The 15,581-nt window shown below is 42.6% G+C and overlaps 1 protein-coding gene across 1 annotated transcript in view; it reads right to left on the bottom strand.

Moving 5' to 3' along the window:
* The window catches only part of igf1ra (insulin-like growth factor 1a receptor), a 71,349-nt gene that overhangs the window by 52,853 nt on the left and 2,915 nt on the right, over window positions 1-15,581 (bottom strand). The window contains exon 2 of the mRNA XM_085282080.1: window positions 8,776-9,342. Coding sequence (XP_085138206.1) covers window positions 8,776-9,342 — 567 coding nt within the window. The remainder of the gene's footprint in view (window positions 1-8,775; window positions 9,343-15,581) is intronic.

The following is a 15,581-nucleotide window of genomic DNA, read 5'->3' as shown; positions in this document are numbered from 1 at the left end:
TTAACTTTTAAGCCAATAAACATAAGAAATCGGTAAGTGCTATGGATGAAATCATGACAGCTACTGAGCTCAAGTGTGCTGTCGGATGACAGCTCTGTGAAAAGACAGTATGTGGGCATAAAACATTAAAGCGTACCTTGTGCCTAACTTCAGCCCTTCTCTGTGGTTCACCTTATACCCCACCCTATCCCTACAGATTCTCAATAATCTTTAATGTCCTGCAAATCTAAAGCCAATTTAGTGAGGATGAATGAGGAGAGTGGCATCTCCCAGGTGACGCGGCCTTTCCCTTCCTTTAAGCAGCGAGCAGAGATAGAGCTGCAGTGCAGAGCTCTAGAGACCTCTATATTTATCTGACACAGTAACAAGCCGCTGTCTGACTGCTTCATAGTGCAATACAGCTGCAGAGCTTTCTTTCATCCAACAACCCCCCCCCCCCCCCCCCCCCAGACACACACACTCACCATCCTCCGCACTCTACATCCCCTTCTCGGACATTGCTCTGCTGTGGTCAGTAACTGGGAGGAAATCAGCGATGATCTAGTGACATGTCATCTCTTTGAAAGCTTTTATGAATGAAACTGCTTTTGCATCCACGCCTGCCGGAGGAGGAAATACAGCGAATCCTGATCGGAACTTCACACGCTGCTGGATTTCAGAAGAAACCATAATTCAAAGTTGAGAGCCATAATTCATCTTGGGGGCCACCCTGATGCTAACAAAGCACCAGCTGGTGATTACTGCTTTGGAGTGGCCCATTGAGGCGAATGGCCAAGGAGCTGCTGGTCTGCCAAGAGAACTATGCCAAGAGGGCTGGAGAAGGCAGAGGAGCCCCAGCCACCTGTGCCCATTAGGCTGCGCGTTGACAACTGCACTGGACTCTGGAGATCTCACCCAAACAAGACGAAGAGAGGAAGGGGAGGCAAAAGACAGGGTCAAGGTCATTCTAAGCCACTGACAGAAAGCAGGCTAATGACATTAGACAAGTTAAGACTCCTTCATCGATTGCTGACACCGAACATTAGATGGGGAAGATTTTTTAAAGCGCCAACCTTATCCAAACTTCTGTAATCTAAATCCTCATGCTGGTAAATAGGGAACTTGAAATAAGGCCTGAAAGGGAAGTGTGTGGTTGTCAGAGGCATTTCATCTAGCTGTGTAATTCATGAGGTTTCCTTTGTAATTTTATTATGTCCTTTCATCTCCTCATTGTACACATGCTCCGAAAAAGAACAGACGGCAAATCACCACTGGCACGCCGAGGCCTGCTCGATATCTCCTTTAGAGATAGCGTACGCACAAAAGAGACACGTACGAACACAACCATAGGATCCGTGATTCATCGTTAGTTAAGCAGCTGCAGGATACAAAACGGCTCTTAGTAATTATACATGTTTTATATTTTTATAGTTTATAGAAGTAATGGAAGAAAACAAACAGAGGCCAACAGTTTTTAAAGAAGCACACACATTTTGGCCATGTGTGGTGAGGAAGGTAGACAAGAGTAGCTCAGATCCTCCTTTGGTCTCCTCGCCACACATTTAAAGGGAAGAGAATAGAGGACCAGTGTTTCTGTGACCTGAGTGAACCTACCTAACTATTCTGGCAAGAAAAAAAAAGGATACTCTTCTCTCTCTCTCTCTGTGGCATGCCAGCATACATCCTCACCTCTGCAGGAGAGATTTGTCAGCAGGAGATTTTGTTTTTTCCCCCACTGTGGAATTAACCCATGCTCTGAGCTTACTTGCAGGCATGGCGCATTATCTCCCAGGAGCCACAGCCAAGTCAGCCTAGCATGAGTAAATGGCTGCTGTGGCCGGAGTTATAAAGAGGGATAGAGCTGAGGCAGGCAGGCAGACAGAGGCACAGTTAAGGCACCGAAGGCAGGCACAGGCAGCAGACACAGGCACTCATCTCTCGCACCTCTCACAGAGGCGTCGCTAAGAGGTGGCGATAGCCCTCATCCCGCCCTGCCATTTAGAGCAGGACTGAGGGGAACCTACCACAGAGCTGGGGGTGGGGTGGGGGTGTTATAGTATTGAATGAATACTATGAATACTATGAATGAGTAGTGAGAGCAAAGGATGAGTCACAGCTCCTGAGCTGCGCAGCCACAAGCCAGCAGGCAGCCTAACACTAGAGGAACTGGGTGGCTCAAATAGGCATCAAACAGGCTGGAAACACATTACACACTGGGCTGACACTTACACAGGCTCTCTCTCTCTCTCTCTCTCTCTCTCTCTCTCACTCACAAACACACACACACACACACACACATGCACAAACACAGCAGATACAGTCACAGTGGGCACAAGTTGAGGAAAATTTGTCAAAAGCGATGGCACGTGAGAGAAGAGAGCATATGTCTGTATGTTTGGATGTGAGTACAAGTATGTCAGTCAGTCTCTTTGGAGCCTGGCAGCGAGACACACAGGTCCTATTTTGGTCAATCAAGCAATCCTAGGAAGCGGATCTAATCTGTCAGTGCTTTGAGAGGAGACCTTTGTAGGCCACAGAGGACAGGAGTCGGATAAACTCACAGAGTCAAGCATTAATAGACAATAAGCCTTGCTGTTCATACATGGACAATAGCACACTGTACAGCCGTGTCATCATGACTCGGTGAAACTTTGCAAACTTGCAACCGGTTCTAAATAACAGAGAGGGACACTGCTGTTGACATTAAAAGTTAGTAAGAGCAGTCAACACGTGTCTGTGGCTTTTCACCACTCTTGGCCCAAACAGCGAAGTGAAATAATATCCGTTTCAATTTTGTCTTTGCATGAAACTCAAAACACATTAAAGTCTGAGGAAAAATGAATTCCTTTCTGACCAATCGCAACACGAGCCCCTCGAAAGTCCAAAGGCAACCAATAAAACCAATTGAGCAGAAGAACTATTTGTAACCAAGTTGAGTTTTACTTCAACAAGGCTCAGGTTCTGGGTACTCGGTGAAGAAGGTCTCTGTTTGGGCTAATGCACCAATATCATCTGCAAACGGGCCCTGAGCATGACATTTATGAATATGACGTAGATGGTGGGAAATGTCGCAAAGGCCATGAGAGGCGAAAGAGGAGAAGGGAGGGTGGGTGATAGGATTTAGATGGGATGACAGCGCAGAAAGACACGTCAACTGCTTGTAATTAATATCCTATCAGAAAAAACCTAATGATGTATTGCCAAAAAAAGAAATTCAGATATGATTTATATACTGTAGCTGCACTGTGTATCATGTAATGTCAACAATTAAAAACACTGTAAACGTGCCACAGCAAATAAACTGCCTCAAGGAAAGCAAATAACAATTTCACTAAACTATTCTTTTATCTAATGCTAACATAACCACTGACTGCCAAATGTGCTTCAATAAGTCAAATAAAATGTGAAGACAATATAGTAAATAAAATCTAAAAAATCTATGCCTGATAAATTCAGAGAAGACAATATATTTTCCCATGTATTACACACACACACGTGCAAAGAAACCAATTAGTAACTTGTTTTTGCTTCTCTTGTCCTTGGTTTGAAGAGACATCTGAGAACCCAGAAAACAAAGGGCTGCTGTAAAGGGAGCTTTATTTGCTATTTAATGCATTTATTTTTGTGACACCATGGAGTTATAACACTGTGAATCAATAGTATCCTGATCTCATGGGAAATAATAGGGGCCATGCACAGTGTGCCAGCAGGGTTGCAGTATGTTGACTACATTCTCTTTTAGTTCTTGGTAGAAACCACACACAGGCAGGAGCTGTGGTGATACAGTGATATAGTGAACATGGCAGGAGACACCAAGACAGATGGGACTTTTCCATGGTCAGTCTGGTGGCTTTAGGATGGTGGGAGTGAGTGACTCTCCTCACTTTGTCACCAGCGCTGGCACTCCGCCCAAGCTTTGTACAAACTGGAGCAAAGCGCAGGCAAGTAGTTTGTGCCCAGTGGAAACAGCGGATGTACGGGAACTTGTCATGGTGCTGAGCATGCCCCCAGGAAAGCACTGGATTCTCAAGACTGGTATTTGAGCTGTTTCCTGTGCCTGTAACCGCAGGACTTTGATAAGCTCCAGAAGCCATTAAATATTCAAAAGCTTCGTTGTATCTACTGTTGGATGTTGGTTAAACAAAAGAAGGGGGAAGGCACAATCATATGAACTTGGCTCACTATATTACACAACAATGGCTGCATACACCAAACAGACCACACACACACACACACACACACACAAATCAGTTTAAAACTTTATTATTCGAAATAGCACATAAAGTTTCTCCACGGCTTTCCATGTGTAGTCCGCACACAGCCTCTGCTGTGTATTTCCCCCCTCTTTATCCCCTCACAACTGCAATGACTAAGCCAGCAGGAATGTCTACCTTATATACTTAAAGTGGCAGACACAATTCTACTAACTCCATGTTACGAGAGGTGTAGAGATCAATAAATCTAGTTTATTCTTTGCAAACCCACCGTAGAACCACTTTGCACAAATGTATTTAATGAGTGGTTATTTCCAGGAAATTTGAATGAAATTAATCAGCAGAGAGCCAGGAAAACAACCAAAAGTAAACTGGCTAGTCAGTGTGTAACCATACTCTTACAAAACACCAGGTATGGGCGAATTTGGAGAGGTGGTGATTAAATCCCTGCAAACACTAAGGTGTTAAATAATCATTGTTTGAACATCCAAGGCATAACATTAGCTCAAAAATGAAGTCGGGCCAACTTCCGAGTCCTTTTCTTAGCCATCTGCTGGATTTTTCCATGGAGCAATAGGATAAAGAAGGTGCAAGCACTGATAAAACGTGCAACCTTGACATTATCGTCATTTCCTCTTAATTTACCAAGCGAAACATCTATTACTGAAAGACTCAAACACTGCATACCACAGAGTTATAATTATTGGTGGAGAGATGATCATTATGCACTGTGAGAGACCAGAGGCCCATTAGAATTGAGATTTCAAATACTCAAGGACCTAACACCGTCTGAAACCCAAGCTTTGTGACATTTTATATTTTCCTTAGTGGAAAAAAAATACTGTTTACTCATTTTCACAAACTACAGGACTAGCTGTTTAAAAAAAGCACTTTCGACTTATTTTTAAATGGCACCGTTTTGACACGTTTAGATAAGACCGACTGGATGCCACAGTCAGAATGATTCATTTTGCTCTTTCTATTATATGTGGGGAAGATTTGTGAAAACTTAACAGCATTGGGGCTATTACTCATCAGGAAGAATACTAGATCGTATCTGCCTGTGAGACCTTGCTCTACAGTAAAATAGTGGTTTTAGGAGGGGGTTTGTTTTGTTGTTTTTTTATTAAAAAACCCACTTCAGTTCTGAAGTGGATTCAGGTCAGAGCACTCAGGCCAGAGATATCAAGTAGGTCTTTGGCAGAGAGAGAGCAAACATATTACTAAATGCAAAGTAATGCAAAGTCTCCGAGACTGGTGCAAAGCTCTCCCAACAGCCAGGGCTCCAGAGCAAAGTCTGTGGTCTCCTCATGCTAAAGTTTTGACTTACCCTAATGTCCCACTACTCTTAAAAACAATAAATAAATCATTATGACGTGCATTTGTTAATATAAAAATAAAGCATGGCAGACGTGCTGCTTTAAATTAGACAGGGTAAGTTAAGGTTGAGAAACCAGACCGGAGTGCCTGCAAGGCTGAGCATACCATAAATGAATATTCTATTGCATAAAGACGTGAGCTATGTGAGAACCAGCGGGTAAGAGAGTGTGTGCCTCCCAGTGGAGCTATGAAGACTAGCCGGCCCTAAGACCAGCCGTGACTACAGCGGCATGCTTAGTGTTCATCTGCCTAATTGCAACTGCCTATTGACTATGCGGATTTGGATAAGGTCCAGTAAAAAGCAGGACTGTCTACAGCAAACACAGAGACCTGAGGAGGACATCTGAAGCAGGCCACACTTCTTTAGTCATGGGATCCCCCATAACTCAAAGCAAGCAGCTGGCAGCGTGGAAGGAGCCAGGGTCTCGCCAAACAAGCTTGGTGGTTCTGACCAGTGTGTGTGTGTGCATGTGTGTGAGTAAGTGCCTTTTGACAAGTAAACAATGAAGAGATATCTGACAGCCGGAGCTGTTAACAGCCCCTGATAAGCCCTGCAGAAAAGAGTTAGGTGAAAATAGAAAACGAAACACCAGCAGAACAACTGACAAGGACAATCAGAGATGAGACTGAGGCTAAGTGAAGTGGAGAACGACAGTTAGGAAGACGAGAACAGACAACATATACAAAGAGGAGGGAGTAACAATGAGGAAGGCAGAGAGGATATACGAGGAAGCATGGGGGTTATAGATGAGTGGGAGGAACGGGGCCTTTTTCAACACTCTGTACACTGCCCTTCAGCGAGACATTGGCATTGAGCTTGTATACTTGACATTTGTCTGACATTTCCCCTCCATGCCCCTCCTCCTGTAAACAGCTTCTCTATGCATCTCTCCCTGCCACTAAAAGGCACCCAGAATTTCTGCTCCAATCTGCACTTCTCTGCACAGTCACTCCTACTCACGTCCATCCTGTAGTAAATCCAGATGTAACGCAACATATTAAAGCTCACTTCTGAGAAACCCTGGTCTAATTCACCCAAACCTGGTGTGGGAAACAGTATCTGGTGAGCGGACAAACATTTGGAAAGGCCCAGAGGGCAAAGCAGTGAGCTAGGCAGACATCACTCCCTCTTCATGTTGTGTAATTAAAGAGGAGACCGGGCTGTATTGACTAGAATACCACTGCATGCCCTTGAAGGAACATCTGTACTGGAGAAAAACAAGGCAATTATACAAAGGGGCGGAGGAAGGAGGAGAGAGGAATCTTAAGCGGGGAGGAGAGACACATCAAACCTTCATAAAAACAAAGACAGGCACAAAGCCTGGAATATTACAAGACATCACAGATCTGCTCTAGCTTCATTGTATCTTATTTTTGCCTCAGTAACTCCTCCTTTTTTACCACTGTGTAGCTAAACCCAGACCCTTTATCTGCAGCCTTGAGACCTCAAGGCCTTCTAGATGAATGCTTTTACCCTGACCTCGCCTGGGCCTCTGAGAGAAGTGAACTGGTTCAAACAATGCTCCGGCTCTGCTTCTCAAGTCCGCTTTGTGAGAACAACAGAGGGTTTCACCACAAAACCCCACATAGCAGCTAGTGTGGGAAGAACAGACGTGACTAAAAAGTCATCACAGGCGATTTGCACCTTTTACTATGTATGGTATTTGTAAAATATGCCCATTTAAGATTTCAATGTTTTTGAACAAAGACAACCATACAAAACCTTGTTCATTTTCATTGTGTATTGATCAAAGGGCTGATAACATACAGGGAGCACCAGCAGGTCACAAAACGCACACAGTGAACACCATTGCTTTCCTATAGAGATCGACTTGGTCAATAGGAAAACGCAGCAAGCTTGATTTCCACTGTTTATTCTGAGGTTCCCTGAAGGGATGAAGGACAGGGGTGTTTGTGACTTCAAACTAATCCTAGCACCTGCACAGATGCCTTCAAAAATGGGCAGGGGGAATATTAAAAAAAACTGTTTTCACACAAAAATGTCATCATGTGCTAGTTTTAGTTACAGATGGTTAAAAAAACTCAAACCTCTGACGCATAGATCGATGAGCCCTTTTGTAAATGTGTACCTGACTCCAACTTTGAATAAATTTTCATGACCTGTAACTGAACTTCAAACCAGAGACAATGTTGGACCAAATCAGTCTTCAAGCTAAGCCTTCATGTTGCTCCCATCTAGACACCCTTATAGTTTTGTGTGCATTTTGTGACATCATCTGCCCGCAGGCAGGCAGAAACACCTGACAAAGTAGTTGCTGGAATATATAAGTGTCCTCCAGTACCAAACAGCAAACAGCAATAATTACTTAAATTCATGGAAAGAGTGGGTGAAATGTGTTAGACAACAACAACATAAAATTCCTCCAAAAAGCCTCTTTGCTCATCTTTTTGGCCTATAAAGACTCGAAGTGGTTGACAGAGTTGTTTTGAAGAGGCATGAGATGGAAGATCTACTTGTCCCAGTTTCTGATCTGAAAGCACAAACTGTCTCACACTCTAAAATCTGTGAAAAAGACAGTGAAGATAAGTAATGTGACCACAAGGTGCTACACCCGCCTGCTGTATGGATGCACAAAGTATCAGATATTCATAAATGAACTGACTCAACTCTACAGAATGGAAGGAATTTAAATGCAATGAATATAAAAAAATATGACCCTCCCCTGAACTGTTAAAAAATGCATGACCCTACCGCAAGGCCAAAGTTAAACAAGAATTACCCTCCCCCCCCTTATTTTTCAATATACCCCTTTTCATAAATCGCAAAATGTCCCTCAGGCAAATATTTAGCTGACATGGTCCAGACAGGTAGACTACCTCATTTCTTGGCAGGGCAACTTTAACCTCAACTGAGTATGCCTCTCTAATACCTGGTGCTCTATATTGCAGCCATCCTTCATTCCACAAATAGCCTGATCTAAAGACAAGGTCTCTGTAACGAACAGAGAGGAAATGTTTGCACTGGCCCATGGACAATCTGACTGCCTGACGGAAATGAAGGAAAAACACTGCATAGATTCATGGGATTTGTTCACTGGTGAAGAAATTTACAATTTCTTCATGTTTGTGATGCTGGAAACCTCCGAGCTAGATCAAAGCCACGTCCGCATTTACTCTACTGCAGCACAAAGCATCGCTCAAACATCGCCATGATGAAAACTACCAAGAAGTTCAGGGTTACCTTTCTGGCAATGGTTGGAGGTCCAGCAGCGGTAGTTACGATTGTCATTGAACGTCGTCTGCTGACAAAGAGGGTTATCCTCCATGATCCCCGGGCAGACGTTGTCACATTCCTTTGCCTTCTTGTTCCCGTTGATAACATTGTTGAACTCAGTATTCATAATAAATGACCAGTCCACCGAGTCCAGGTAGCAGAGCTCAGGGTTCTTTTCAATCCTCATGGCCCCACGGGTGATGTTCCTCAGGTTGTAAAGCCCAATGTCTTTTAAGCTGGTCATCTCATAGATCACGAGGGCGTAGTTGTAGAAGAGGTTGTGCCCACGAATGACGCTCAGGTTGGGGAAGAGCACACTGAGGCTATCGAGGCCCGAGACACGAAACAGAAGCAGGTAGCCGGTGATGACGGTCAATTTCGGGAAGCTGACGGAGCGGAAGTCCTCCTGCTGGCTGTTGTTGCTGGTCTTTTCGTTGATGAGGAGGATGCGCAGGTAGCCCTCCACCACCGTGCAGTTCTCAAGACGCTTAAATTGATCGATGTCGTTTCGGAGGTCGATATCCGGGCCACAGACTGCAACACACAGAAAAAAAATCTTTACTGTTTTCTTCATTGAGAAACAAAGAAAAAGAACAACAGAAGAGTATTACAGTACATATGCATCATATACACAGTTTCAGCAGTGTTCGATGGGAAATACAGCCTGGAGATTGTGTATGCCAAAAGATTTCCACGTAAGTAATCTTCTTGAAACATAATCTTGTTAGTACAGTAAAGTTGGTACTTTGCTGGCAGTTTTTCATATAGGAAAAACAGCATGTTTACACCAAGTTCCTAAGCTGCATGAAAGAAATTAATTTATTCTCACTGCTCTCTCAGGAAAGGAGTTTTTAAGTGCGACACGGGGGGAGAGGTTCTTACCAAGGTCAGCTGAGGTGAACAGGGTGATGAGAGAAACAGTCGCTTACTTTCACAATAAAGTGCGAGAGTTAACATGTTCATACATCTTTTGTATCACATCAGACAAAAACCCTGCATTTCGTTGGAAGACATGTGGTCCTTCACCTCAGATAACCCCAACATTTAAATAAGCTATTTCTCTGTTCTCGGAAAACAGCACTTGAAACCACAAGGCCTGGAGCATCCCTTCACACCGCACACACACCCCCATATGCAAACAGACAGAGAGGCAGGCAGGCAGATGCATACACACATACACACACACACACACACAATAAAAAAAACTGCATTTTTTATTGACGATAATCGGCTATCCTATTAATTGTGCAAAACAGCAACTACACCAAGGGAAACCTTATCGCAGTGAAACATGCAATTACATACATGCTGTATGCAGTTTTGGATGCGCCAAGTTAGTCATGTCTGTCCCCAGGCGACAAGGTGTCGACAGGTTTTGTTAGAAAAGCAAAAAAACATGCTTCCATGGAGCACTGGAAGTCATGAGTTACTTCACAAGTAACAGTCATCAATCAGCATGAAAATAAAATACAAGACAGTAAATAGATGCTCAGCCAGTCAAAGAAGAAAGCAAACAAATAAATAAATAACTCTTGGTCCTATAATGACACAAAGGAAATTTATAAAGAAAATCCTGGGTATATGATTAGACTTAGATATGACATCTGCTGTACTTGCCTGTTCAGGTAACATCCTACATTGTCTTCAATTCTTTGTGCACACTGAATACCCTTTGAATAGCCCAATGCAAGAAAGGTAAATGCTTCAAAGTAGATTATACAGTCTCACTTCTTCAGCACCTTTGCAAACTTTATTCAAACTTTTATTATTTTTAATCATTTCATAATGTATCAATCTGTTTACCAATTCACTGTTTTTCTGTTCACCAGTTTTCTTAAGCCAACTATTTCGTCCGTTATCACATAATTGTCTTTTTTTTAACTTAGCTATTTAATCAGTTCATATATTAATTTTACCTATTTTAACATTTTACTCCAGTGAAGTTAAAATAGTCCATTTTTAATTCAAACATCCATATTTTACCCATTTCCCCTGACTATTTCGTTCCATTTAGTGATTAATTTTAGAGAAACTGACTATAAATCACATTTTTCTCTATATAGTTTTTTTCACATTCCTTCATACAGCAGCTCAAGTACTCTCTGGGGTAAATACACCAGTGTTTGGGAATCAACTGTCAGTCAAAAAGCCTAAGAGAAATCTTCTGTGAATCTCAGAAAAAGAACAACTAATTCCCTTGCATTGTATGTTAAATCGTTATGAAATCAGAATATCTTCTAGTTGCATTTATATATATTTTTTAACAGTGTCTAAAAGAGGGTTCAACAATCAGCTCAGGAAATGCAATGACATACAAGCTCTTAGGTTAAACCTGTTATGTTCTTAAAGGCGCTTAAGACACCGTCACCGTGAGCAACACGGTGACGGTGTCCATCCAATGAGGCAAACAGACATGTTTTCATTGTCTTGTCAAAACACTGTCTACTGAGAGCTAAAGGATAAAGAAAAGAGCTAAACAGTTTCCACTCCCAGCACGAACACTATGCCTCCAGATTGTTTTTCTAGACTACAGAACAATGACATAGAAATCTAACAAGCATACAAATAGTTCTGTTAGTATATTAACTTCACTTTACTCATGGTTGTTTTTCTGAAAAGAAAAAAAGGGAAAAAAAGCCATGTTTGATGTGCTTCATTAAAGCTATTCTACCAAAAATAGAAATTGTAATCTTTATGGGGGTAAACGGGCTATATTTGTTCCTGCAGGGGTGTTTCACATGTCCAAATTTAGAATGGAAACAATTACTCCAGTAGAAAATAGTATTTGCTTTCCCCAATCAACACCAATGCCCCTGGGCTCCACTCATGAGCCATCGAGCTGCATGTCTTCTTTGTTTCATTGAGAATTTTCTTCCAGCTTCTCCAGCAGCCGGGGGAAAGAGGGAGGAGGGGTGGAGCCACTCAAATACAAAGACTAATTTGTTTGTTAGTAAAGAGAAACTCTAGGCTCCACTTCCTGATGGGGGCATTAATAAAATCAGGAGGCGTCTGGCCAGGGAAGGATAAGATTTCTGCCAAGAATAGCTATCAGGGGCCATCCTGGTGTAAAATGGCAGCAAACAGAAACCGCTATGCAGTAAATGTCTTTCTGAGTGCCGTCGATACAAAGCAGATTTACGCTCACAAAGAAAGCCAGAAAGAATAAAATGAAAGGAATTACACAGACTTCCTCTTTGCGATTCCCTTGTTCTACTCATTAGGCATGTTAAGTACCAGGAATTCCAATCATTTCCTTGCAAAAAGACCGAGAAAGACATTGCCTCAAACTAAGCCTCCAGGATTCTCCGATTCTTGCCAGTCAGCTCATTTGTTGCGAAGACAACGATGCTTAAATAAGATTAAGACGCCAAATCCTTTATTCATTATTACATACACCAGATACATTTCAGCAACAGCGTCCACATAACATGATAACCCCAAATAACACGCGTCTCCTTCTCTCCTCCCGTGTATCTTTGCTCTTCACACTGCTGAGTAAACACACATATCTTCACAGCGTGATGGGATCCATCGGCTCGTGTTTATGACTGATAAACCTTGCCCTGTCTCTCTGTGGAAATGTCATCACACAAACACACGCACACACCAGCACAAGCACGTGCACGGTCAAACGTGTCCCCGTCGAATGAAATCGAGGCAAGTGGCTGCCGTTTATCTCAGCTTCACGTAAAATCAGATTCGGATCCAGTAAACATACCTCACACGTAAATAAACGCCATCTCGGTTTTGGCTGAGAGAAAAAAATGAGATAGCAATCTGGGACCACATGCCGTGCTGTTTATCAAAAGGCCACAAACTGAGCTTTCTGGGAAAACACTTGTATTGGAACTGTATCCTTTATCAGACATCCAGCTGTAAACTCCGGGAAGGTTATTAGGGAAGACTCCTCTTCCCTGTGTTTATTTTGAAGCGATTTTAAGGGTCCTGAAAACTCTGTGACCCCTGCAGTTACTGACATAAAGTTGTTGGTGGGCTCTGTGCAAAGTGCAAGCAGGGATGCATAGAACTGTTTCCATTGTGGATTAATCATTAATTATAACACAAAAAGAGGAAGAAGAACGACAGTCTTAAAGGAAATTGTAAAAACAGAGCATGTGGGCAGAAAGAAATGTTTGCAGACTTTAACAGACAACTTAAAACACTCAATTACCAGTCTGCTGACTTCCATTGAATATTCTGCACTTCTTGTTATTTAAAATCTGCATTTTTTTATTCTTATTTGAATTCCAGAAAAAAGCCCATGTTGATCATATCGTGTTAACTACCACTTTTATTAGTGTATATATACTGAGCCTAGGTTAGCTGAGATTTCCTATTTCCCTCTCATTTAAGGCCAATCATAAAGGGTCTGGTTTTATTTTCAAGGGTTGCCTAGCAACCAAAGGCGCTTATAGCAAATGATCAACTTCCTGAAATTGTGTTTTTCCAAAATTATATGAATTCTCAACCAATAAAATCAGTATGATCATTAAAAGGTTCGAACGGTGAAGGAGTTGGCCACTTTGCTGTCCTATCCCCTCACACCTGCCACATCAACTGGCTCTAATCCCCAGCATACTGGAAGTCATCTGACCAGCAGTGTTGTGGACCGTGTCCACTCAGTGGACCTTACTTCAATCACTGTGGCTCAGATTTCACCAAAACCCCAAATGGTAACATTACCCATCACAACAACTCTCAGACAGGCACTCCCCCTCACCCAGAATGAGGGAAGAGGGCAAGAGGTAACAGGCTGTGTTTACATACACACTGCACATGCTCAAAACAGCAATATGAATTTGCAGTGATGTAATTTCTTTAAGGAGGGAGTGTGAAAACCTATAGAGAATTTGAAAACTAAGAAAAATGTCATCCGAAGGATTTTGATTTAATGTCTGGAAAAGATGGATGTAGACAATTTGATGTCACTTCTTGTGATGGAGCTTAGTGCTGACGGCCTCAGCCTTCACCACCTCTGTGGTTTGAAACCAGATGTGACGAGCATGAAAGTTAGACCTGACTACGAAACCGAGGGGAACTGCACACTGATGTGGTAAAGATCACTCAGGCACAGTTGTTTTTGTATTAAAAGACAATGACTTTGAGGTTTCAAGTTCATGTCTCACCTCTTGGCACCTTTTTGGACACTTATTTTGAAGTTACCTAAAGTAATAGTATTTTAAATGTTCACCTGATTTTGCCCCAAAATACAGTTTTAAAAATATATCTTTTTTCATTAGTTCTTTGACTGTCAGCTTCACTCTACAGCCTTCTGGTCTGCTGCATGTATAAAAAAAATGACCTACGTAAAGGAATATAAAGTAAAATGCAGTGTTATGATCTTTAGTGTTTAACACTCAACAGATTAATATGAGTATAGAAAAGGCTTCTTGTAGACATTCTGGGATCCTCCGCACCACGGAGGATAGATCAGCACTCTTTTTAAACAAACAGCTTTCTACTGATAAAGCGAGTGCCATCCATTAGAAGAGCTAACATTTGCAATCATCATCTCGCAAATTGTAAAATACTCTACGGACCATTAAACCGGCAGCCAATGATGATGTATGTGCAGTCGGACGGATACTGCATTTGAGCAAATCCAGTGACATGCCACTTGAAATAAAGTGTTTAATTAAGCATTGTAAACCTCAGCTGGCAGCCTGGAGGAGCGGTAGGCCAGCATTTGACTGCACTCTCACAAACTAGCCCAGTGACACACTTTTACATCCTTACTCAGGGGCACGCCACTGACTCAGGCTGCCACGCTGAGTCCTGCTGCAGTACACACTCGATGCTGCACAATAAACTTGCATGTGTGCACACAACACAGGGCTGTGAACGCTTGTCACACTCTTTTGGTGCAGTGTGACTAGGCATTCCTGCACCCAGTCTCCAGGAAGACCTAAAGGAAGTGGGGGGGCTTTATGTAACCACAAAGTACACCTTAGAGCAGAGTGACAGCAATCATATCTGAGCCACTTACCCCGTCATGACAAAGAGTGCTGAACTTCAAATATGCCATACCCCAAAGGGAAAAGTAGGAGGGGTGCCTGTCAAACACAGTGTTCACTGATGCTTGATTATTTATTCCGTCATTCAGGTTTTTTCCGAAGCAACATGTTCTTTCATAAATAACTGAACAGGAACACTGGTGTACCCGCACGGAACAGGACAGCGGGTGCTTGTACTTACACGACCCCACTTTTGCCAGTGACATATCTATTTATAACTCTAATAGCAGTGGTGCCAAGTGATGAAGTTAAGCGCATCAGTCTGCATACGAGACCACTCCGTGCGAACAGCACAAGCCAATAAAACAGTTCACAAACTCACTACTATTCCAATCAACAAAACCGAGTCTGTTTCTCTTTCAAGAGTATTTTTGCACAATCTATTTCCAAACACCGAGTCTCTATCGCCCTCACACACTCCCTTTAGACTTTTAGAGACTTGTTTGCTGCGCATTTCGACGCCATGGCATGGAAAGTTTACTGTGGCGAAAGTTAAAAAGTAGTTTAATTGCATTTTATTGGTATGGACAGATTACAGAAATGAAGAGAGCAAAGAAGGTTTTTACCCCCTAGTGGAGCACTGGAAATTCTGTCCCTCTACAACCCGGTGAAGTAAACATCATCCTCGAGTGATACATTTGCATCTCTAATGTTGTCCGCAGCCTTTGTTATGAAATTCTTTGTTCCATGAGTTCTGATGTATTATGCACCACAGAGAGCCGAGATCTGAGGGCAACTGCCTATCTTCCAACCCTCAGA

The sequence above is a fragment of the Mchenga conophoros genome, linkage group LG7 (assembly GCF_057382185.1).
Source record: "Mchenga conophoros isolate Kocher_MC1m ecotype Shallow Benthic linkage group LG7, M_conophoros_male_GT1.1, whole genome shotgun sequence".
Taxonomy (NCBI): Eukaryota; Metazoa; Chordata; class Actinopteri; order Cichliformes; family Cichlidae; genus Mchenga; species Mchenga conophoros.
This window is presented reverse-complemented; position numbering and strand designations above follow the sequence as displayed.